This window comes from Pelobates fuscus, chromosome 4 (genome assembly GCF_036172605.1).
Source record: "Pelobates fuscus isolate aPelFus1 chromosome 4, aPelFus1.pri, whole genome shotgun sequence".
NCBI lineage: Eukaryota > Metazoa > Chordata > Amphibia > Anura > Pelobatidae > Pelobates > Pelobates fuscus.
In genome coordinates, this window is record NC_086320.1 from 22,821,080 (window position 1) to 22,830,893 (window position 9,814).

The window sequence follows — 9,814 nt, forward strand, 5'->3', positions numbered from 1 at the left end:
GGTTTGGCTGAGACTGACAAATAGGCAGATCAGGGGCAGAGCCAGCATGATTCAAACACAGCCCTGGCCAATCAGCATCTCCTCATAGAGATGAATTGAATCACTGAATCTCTATGAGTAAAGTTCAGTATCTGCATGCAGAGGGAGGAGATACTGAATGTTTGGATGCATTTTAGGCAGCCATGACCCAGGAAGGATCTCTAGCAGCCATCTGAGGAGTGGCCAGTTGAGTTATCAGTAGGCTGTAATGTAAACACTGCATTTTCTCTGAAAAGACAGTGTTTACAGCAAAAAGCCTAAAGGTAATGATTCTACTCACCAGAACAAATTCAATAAGCTGTAGTTGTTCTGGTGCCTATAGGGTCCCTTTAAGGCAAATCATCAAAACGGCAAAAGAATGAGCAATGGAAATAAAAAAAGAATACAGGATTCTAATTGTTGATGAGTGATTCTTTGTTATACTCGTATGGAATTATATGAGTAACAGGCTAGAAATAAAAAAATAAAAAAATGTAAAAATAAAAACACCCCAAGAGTTTATGGCTTCTACCTCTCTGGGAATAAAGGTACTATGAAATCTGTGAGCTTCTTTAATATATTAAAAGGCTGACTTCTGGGTACCATAACAAATTCATTGGGATTATTGTAGTTACCTCATGGGGTTAAACCTTTTCACTCCGTGAATTGCCCAATCTGATCGACCACTCAGACTGGAACAGAAAGAAGACTTTGGGGTTAAACTGTTCATTTAGTTCCTTGAGGTATCAGGCATCCAGGAACTCCTCACATTATAACAATATCATTTTGATTAAGTTGTTATGGTGCGCATAGTGTCTCTTTAAATACAATATATCCACACTCCACAGCAATAATACTCCCAGTAATGTGTCTTTAAACTACAATAAATGTGTTTAAAAAACAATTTGCGTAATAAAAATGGATACTTTGTTATTGGTCTAAACTACACCCTAGTTGCATACATTTCTATTAGAACAGCCCTGCCCATGGTCACCTCCCCACTCACACCCATTTAAAAGATCCTCGTCTAAACATTGCTTCAAGGGAGACTTTTTGGTTTGATTTCCCCCTCCCCATTTTGAAGGAATTCTCTTTATTAAGAGTAACAGGAGGGCAGTTTCTCCTCAGATTTGAAGTTTAGTAAATAATCAAGCTCACGAAACTGTGGATTGCTGGGAACTTACAGGACAAAAGTGCTGAGCTGGGGACATTCGAGTTCTGCTGGTTTCCCTAAAATTGAGAAACCCCCCTTAGCCTAGTAGTTTCCCAGCCTTGCCCAGATTAGTGAACAGTCACATTCACTAATCTAACGACAGATCTAACTAATCAAACCGGAAAACCAATCCAAGTCCAGACTTTCACTTCAGGTATTTGACCTGCAATCTGAAATTCACTTGATTCCTGACCATTTGGACTAATATGAATAGTCCTTCAAGTAATTAACCCTCCCAGGGAATAACCCTGACTGAAGACTCATTTACTACAGACAGGATTATTTACTAAAATACGAACTGTGAGGAATTTAAAGTGAATTTCAAACATAAGGCCAAAACAGCGGAACTGGATAAATTCACCAGGTCTGGTGAGCTTCTAGTACGGCTATTTTGGTCTAAAATTACAAATTCACTTCGCAGTTCTGACAATTCTCACATTCGTGAATTTTCTCATTGCGAACGTTTGTAGAACATAAATTGATTAAACTTCTTTTAATTCCCAGAAAAAAAAACTAAGTTACAATAACAAAGTATGAAAGTTTTACAACAAAAAAATGTAAACGGAATCTAGTTAGTTCACGTATAACAGAAACAGAAACCACAGATCATGTTTATCTGAGAAATGATCAGGAGACTGCAACTATAAACACACACCAAAAAAAATGGATTTTTCACAGTGACTAATTGGCCTAAAATGTTCCATTTCCATGTGTATTCAACACTTTCACACGAAGGACGTGCATGTTATGGAACAGCCACTAAATGTGGATTTTATTCACAGATCAAAAATGAAAAATAGGGAGGCACAGTAGAAAAAAAATATTTAAAAAAATCCATATTTATATATTAAATAAATCTATTCTTTACAGCTCCCCCCACTTTTCCCTCTATTGGTTTATCTTTCTCAATTGATCTGGAAAGCAATGCATCTATCAGTATTCTGCCAAATATATAGGTAATATTTATAATATGTATTTATTTTGCACTACCCTGATTGGCCAATTTTTGTGCCCTTTTAGTTTGTCTGATTCGTTATCTTTATTGATTAATGACATTGGGACGAGCTGAATTTCCATACGGCCGAAATTCTGTAGTTTTTTTTTATATTTTTGAACAAAGTGGTTGTTTTCCAAAAAATGCGCACATATCCGATATATAAGCAATGCATCGGAGATACGCATGTATGAAAAAGCGCTGTGCTCATCCAATTTCACTTGGTTCTGGAATAATACCTCCCGACATTTCTAATGCACAAAGAGGGACACTTTCATTTTTTAGGTGTAAGTCGGCTTGTGGCCAGGAACGGGCTGTTCTGAGATATTTTAGGTATCTTACTAATAATTTATGCAATTAAATTATTTTAGAACAGGAGCAATGCATTTTATTTACACAAACTGATTTCTAAACAGATTTATTGTCGTTTAAAGACACATTACTGGGAGTATTATTACTGTGGAGCTCTGTTATACACGGACACATTATTGGGAGTATTATTACTGGGGAGCTCTGTTATACACTCAGACACATTATTGGGAGTATTATTACTGGGGAGCTCTGTTATACACGGACACGTTACTGGGAGTATTATTACTGGGGAGCTCTGTTACACACTCAGACACATTACTGGGAGTATTATTACTGTGGAGCTCTGTTATACACGGACACATTACTGGGAGTATTATTACTGGGGAGCTCTGTTATACACTCAGACACGTTACTGGGAGTATTATTGCTGTGGAGCTCTGTTATACACCCAGACACATTACTGGGAGTATTATTACTGTGGAGCTCTGTTATACACGGACACGTTACTGGGAGTATTATTACTGGGGAGCTCTGTTACACACTCAGACACATTACTGGGAGTATTATTACTGTGGAGCTCTGTTATACACGGACACATTACTGGGAGTATTATTACTGGGGAGCTCTGTTATACACTCAGACACGTTACTGGGAGTATTATTGCTGTGGAGCTCTGTTATACACTCAGACACATTACTGGGAGTATTATTACTGTGGAGCCCTGTTACACACTCAGACACATTACTGGGAGTATTATTGCTGTGGAGCTCTGTTATACACGGACACATTACTGGGAGTATTATTACTGGGGAGCTCTGTTATACACTCAGACACATTACTGGGAGTATTATAGCTGTGGGGCTCTGTTATACACTCAGACACGTTACTGGGAGTATTATTGCTGTGGGGCTCTGTTATACACTCAGACACATTACTGGGAGTATTATAGCTGTGGAGCTCTGTCATACACTCAGACACATTACTTGGAGTATTATTACTGTGGAGCTCTGTTATACACAGACACATTACTGGGAGTATTATTACTGGGGAGCTCTGTTATACACAGACACATTACTGGGAGTATTATTACTGGGGAGCTCTGTTGTACACAGACACATTACTGGGAGTATTATTACTGGGGAGCTCTGTTATACACAGACACATTACTGGGAGTATTATTACTGGGGAGCTCTGTTATACACAGACACATTACTGGGAGTATTATTACTGGGGAGCTCTGTTATACACAGACACATTACTGGGAGTATTATTACTGGGGAGCTCTGTTATACACAGACACATTACTGGGAGTATTATTACTGGGGAGCTCTGTTATACACAGACACATTACTGGGAGTATTATTACTGGGGAGCTCTGTTATACACTCAGACACATTACTGGGAGTATTATTGCTGTGGGGCTCTGTTATACACTCAGACACATTACTGGGAGTATCATTGCTGTGGAGCTCTGTTATACACGCAGACACATTACTGGGAGTATTATTGCTGGGGAGCTCTGTTATACACTCAGACACATTACTGGGAGTATTATAGCTGTGGTGCTCTGTTATACACTCAGACACATTACTTGGAGTATTATTGCTGTGGAGCTCTGTTATACACTCAGACACATTACTGGGAGTATTATAGCTGTGGAGCTCTGTTATACATTCAGACACATTACTGGGAGTATTATTGCTGTGGAGCTCTGTTATACATTCAGACACATTACTGGGAGTATTATAGCTGTGGAGCTCTGTTATACATTCAGACACATTACTGGGAGTATTATAGCTGTGGAGCTCTGTTATACATTCAGACACATTACTGGGAGTATTATAGCTGTGGAGCTCATACACTCAGACACATTACTGGGAGTATTATTGCTGTGGAGCTCTGTTATACACTCAGACCACATTACTGGGAGTATTATAGCTGTGGAGCTCTGTTATACACCCAGACACATTACTGGGAGTATTATTGCTGTGGAGCTCTGTTATACACTCAGACACATTACTGGGAGTATTATAGCTGTGGGGCTCTGTCATACACTCAGACACATTACTTGGAGTATTATTGCTGTGGGTCTCTGTTATACGCCCAGACACATTACTGGGAGTATTACTGCTGTGGAGCTCTATTATACAGTCAGACACATGACTGGGAGTATTATAGCTGTGGAACTCTGTTATACACTCAGACACAACAACATAGAGCTCCTAGAAAACAGGGACATTAGGAGAGAAAAGAGGGACAGGGGGATTTGGGCCCAAAATAAGGACTGTCTCTCCTTAACGGGGACACTTGTGAGGTATGTGGAGGAGGATGTTGTCTTTCTGACAGCATCTAGAGGTAGATTTAACCTCGCAGTGTACACATTGCAGGGTTACAATGTGAGGGCCATTGGACCCAGACAAAGTGGTGTGGGTGATTTTGATGTCCCTTTAAATACAGTTTATCCATTATTTTAGTGGAGACCTGAAGAGAACAGACAGGTGAGGTAAGACGAGCTGCATTCTTAGAAACAGGTCACAGGTTTTCTTAGTAAAACTCACGGATGGCTCCCAGCACAGCGTGTACAAGCAAGTTAATCACAGATTTCGGTCAGGCTTGCGTTAGCGGATATGTAGACTATTGTAAACAAGTATTTGTTAAAGAGCAGACCGATTAACAATCTGATAACAATTTCACAGAGCTCACAAACTCACCAAATATCATGATGATGCAACAGGAATATAGCAATGCAGTGCGCCAATAAATAAAATCATAGGGGAACTCCCATCACTCACAGTAACAATCCTTACTGATTATTATTTTATTATTTATATAGAGCCATCAGATTCCGTAGCGCTGTACAATGGGTGGACTAACAGACACTAATGGGGGTGAATTAACACAGAACTGACCAGTATGTGATTCTTCACTGTTGCAATTCACATCACCCTCAGCCTTTGAGAGTTATAATAGTTGGTAAATAAACCCCCATATCAGGTAGATACCATACTCACGTGAAGGCAGAAATTTCCCTTTTTTTGAAGTGACGCGTTTATTTTAGTAAGTAGTGCAGTGGATGAGGGGAAAACAAAACCAACACACACTTAATTCTGCAGCATTTCTTGTTCAGAGTTCAGACATTCCTTCTGTAACGCTGGTAATATAATTTACATACCACACCTTGTCTTTGCCCCGGACATCCACACACACTACGTGTTTAAAAAAAAAAACTACTGAGAGTTTTGGGGAAATAAAAGCATGACCCGTAGGTAATTGGGTTGTGCAAAACAATTGCCGGAATTTATCAAAAGGTGAACTGCACTGCTTTGCAGATTTGGGCCATGATAACAAGCAGTAAGCCTGTTAAAGGTGAATAAACTATTTAATGACTACACCCCTCTGCCTTCCCACTGATTGAGCATCAAAGGGAATGCAGGTCACAAATATCAGATGTGCCCGGATTAAACATCTCCAGTGAGTAAAAGCTGGCTCGGGCAGTGAGCTGACACTCCTTACCTGGGTCACGACATTCTTTTAACCCCTTAAGGACACATGACATGTGTGACATGTCATGATTCCCTTTTATTCCAGAAGTTTGGTCCTTAAGGAACTAGAAATAAGTAGAAATAAGTGAACCTCTGTTTTTAATCTTTCAAGATTCTTTTCTTTCAGGAAGTGTTCCGGAGGATTGGAGGAAGGCAGATGTGGTTCCTATATTCAAAAAGGGTTCAAAATCCTTGCCTGGAAATTATAGACCTGTGAGCTTAACTTCTGTGGCTGGTAAAATATTTGAAAGGTTATTAAGGGATAATATTCAAGAATTCCTTGAGAAGAACATGGTTATCAGCCAAAATCAGCCCGGTTTTATGAAGCACGGGTCGTGTCAAACTAACTTGATTGCGTTCTATGAAGAAGTAAGTAGAAGTATAGATCAGGGTGTTGCAGTGGATGTGATCTATTTGGATTTTGCCAAGGCATTTGATACAGTTCCACACAGAAGATTAGTGTTCAAACTCAAGGAAATCGGTCTAGATGAAAATGCTTGTTCTTGGGTAGAACATTGGCTTAAAAACAGAGTACAAAGAGTTGTCATTAATGGTAAATTTTCAAGCTGGACAGATGTGGCAAGTGGTGTCCCTCAGGGGTCTGTTCTGGGACCCCTTCTATTTAACATGTTTATAAATGATCTTGAAGACAGCATTGAAAGTCATGTTTCAGTGTTTGCAGATGACACAAAACTTTGTAAAATAATACAATGTGAGCAAGAGATTACTTTGCTGCAGAGGGATTTAGATGGACTGGGCACTCAAATGGCAGATTAAATTTAATGTTGAAAAATGCAAAGTTATGCACTTCGGCGTAAAGAATACACAAGCAACGTATACCCTTAATGGAAGCGAATTAGGGATAACAACACACGAAAAGGACTTGGGAATTGTTATAGACAACAAACTATGCAACAATGTGCAATGTCAATCAGCAGTGGCCAAGGCCAGTAGGGTATTGTCATGCATGAAAAAGGGCATTCATTCTCGGGACGAGAATATCATTTTGCCTCTTTATAAATCACTGGTAAGACCACACATTGAATATGCTGTGCAATTTTGGGCATCTGTTCTAAAGGAGGATATTATGGCACTAGAAAAAGTGCAGAGGCGGGCTACAAAATGAATAAAAGGAATGGAACATATCAGCTATGAAGAAAGGTTAACAAATTTAAACCTATTTAGTTTAGAAAAACGTCGCCTGAGAGGGGAGATGATAACATTATACAAATATATTCGAGGCCAATACAAACCATTGTGTGGAAATCTATTCACAAACCGGACTTTACATAGGACACGAGGTCATGCGTTTAGACTGGAAGAAAGAAGATTTCGTCTAAGGCAAAGGAAAGGTTTTTTTACTGTAAGAACAATCAGGATGTGGAATTCTCTGCCAGAAGACATGGTTTTATCAGAGTCCATACAGATGTTCAAACAGCTACTGGATGCATACTTGCAAAAACAGAATATTCAAGGATATAATCTTTCAATGTAGGGTAATAACTGCTTGATCCAAGGATAAATCTGACTGCCATTCTGGGGTCAAGAAGGAGTTGTTTTCCTAGCTTGTTGCAAAATTGGAAGTGATTCAAACTGGGTTTTTTTTTGCCTTCTTTTGGATCAACAGCAAAAAACATATGTGAGGAAGGCTGAACTTGATGGATGCAAGTCTCTATTCAGCTATGTAACTATGTAACTATGTAAGGGGTTAAACAGCAAATACTGGATCAAGAAAAAATAACTGCTATTACTTTATTGTCATCATCATCGCTATAATTAATAATATTATCATTTACATAGCGCCAACATGCCATGTAGTGCTGTACAACAGTGGGGCAAAAACATGCAGGTAAGAGTAATAAGATACAATTAAATTATAGGAGGTAGTAAGATGTAGGAAATGAAATAAGGTAAATCATACTCTAAGTAAAATAAGTGCATTAATATTAGAAGATGTATGAACATTATAGAACTTAAAAGGGCACTCTAGACACCATAACCACCACAGCTCATTATTTGCCAAACTGGACAAAAACTGAGACACACAATCAGATAATGCAGAAACATTTCCCCATTACAGAGTGCAAATCTGTCTAACCTCACACACCAAAAACAAACCAAGAACCCCCCTCCGCTCAAAATGGAAGTTCTCTGCCAATATCTACAAATAGAGGAATGAGTGCCCTTAGCACAATACCCCTGTATTACGGTCTTTAGGTTTACACATTCACGCTATAATTACTGAATGTCTGATACCCGAGTCCCCAGCCTGGGACCTGTAATTTGTCAGAAGATAATGCCAGATTGCCATCCAGGTCAATGGGTTACGTGTTTAATGTAATACAGTTTCCATGACACTGTACCTTGTCAATCTCTCGAATCTTCTCTGAGTTGGCTCCTATCACCACACAGATTTCCAACAGTCCTGAGGGCAGCTCTGTGTCTTCCATGTCCACAGTCTGTATAACAAAAACAACAGGGTGAACAGGGCACAAGCAGGCCACCAGGAGAATCACTAATAAAGACCGTAATAGATCACTATGACGGGAAGGAGGCACAGGGCTGGCCTGGCAGGGTGTGGGGGCACAGAGCAGATATGGCAGGGTGTGGGGGCATAGGGCTGGCCTGACAGAGAGAGGGGGCACAGAGCAGATATGGCATGGTGTGGGGGCATGGGACAGGCCTGGCAGGGTGTGGGGGCACGGGACAGGCCTGGTAGGGTGTGGGGGCACGGGGCAGATATGGCAGGGTGAGGGGGCATAGGGCTGACCTGACAGAGAGGGGGCACAGAGCAGATATGGCAGGGTGTGGGGGCATGGGACAGGCCTGGCAGGGTGTGGGGGCACAGAGTGGGGGCACGGGACAGGCCTGGTAGGGTGTGAGGGCACGGGGCAGATATGGCAGGGTGAGGGGGCATAGGGCTGACCTGACAGAGAGGGGGCACAGAGCAGATATGGCAGGGTGTGGGGGCATGGGACAGGCCTGGCAGGGTGTGGGGGCATGGAGTGGGGGCACGGGACAGGCCTGGTAGGGTGTGGGGGCACGGGGCAGATATGGCAGCGTGAAGAAGCACGTACTAAAACCCTAACTTCTCTGGAAAATATATAATTAAATCAAACGTTGAAAATCACCCATAACCTAAGTTAACTTTTTGCCCATGCGATGCGCCATTTTCTTATAAACCCATATACAAGATTTAGCAAATAATACCACAAACCAGTCGAGTCCAGGCACAACCAGGGAGCAGATTACAAATAAGGAGTAGAAACATTGGGAGTTATGTATAAAAAAGGTCTTCGTGGGAGGACTAGAACGCCCAGTGATGCTGGTGGTCTCCAGGGTTTGGATATTCGTTCTACCCGCAGAGGTCTACGGCCTATTCTATCTTTTCCCTCCTTTCTTTCTCTTCGTCACTCTCTATGAGTTTTTCACCCGTTGTTTATTGACTGTTATTTGTGAAGTAAGAGCAGTATTTCATGCATGGTTTGCATTGTAACAACGCTATGTTTGGTACCTTACTAAGCATTATGTACCAGAACAATCACAGCTTATTGTAGTTGTTCTGGTGTCCATAGCTTGTCACTGTGGACTTTTTAATATAATCACTGCCTTTTCAGAGAAAAAAAGGCAGTGTTTACATTGATGCCTAGTAACACCTCTAGTGGTAGTCACTCAGATGGCTAATAGAGGTGTTTCCTGGGTCAGTACTGCACACTCTGCATGGAGACACTAAAT

General features: G+C 40.8%; 1 protein-coding gene across 2 annotated transcripts in view; it reads right to left on the reverse strand.

Annotated features, from left to right (window-relative positions):
- The window catches only part of DENND3 (DENN domain containing 3), a 78,161-nt gene extending 69,349 nt beyond the window's left edge, over positions 1 to 8,812 (reverse strand). For both annotated transcript variants that reach the window (XM_063451014.1, XM_063451012.1), the window contains exon 1: positions 8,443 to 8,812. In XM_063451014.1, coding sequence (XP_063307084.1) covers positions 8,443 to 8,529 — 87 coding nt within the window. In that variant the 5' untranslated portion in view covers positions 8,530 to 8,812. The remainder of the gene's footprint in view (positions 1 to 8,442) is intronic.
- Between the last annotated feature and the right edge of the window lie 1,002 nt (positions 8,813 to 9,814).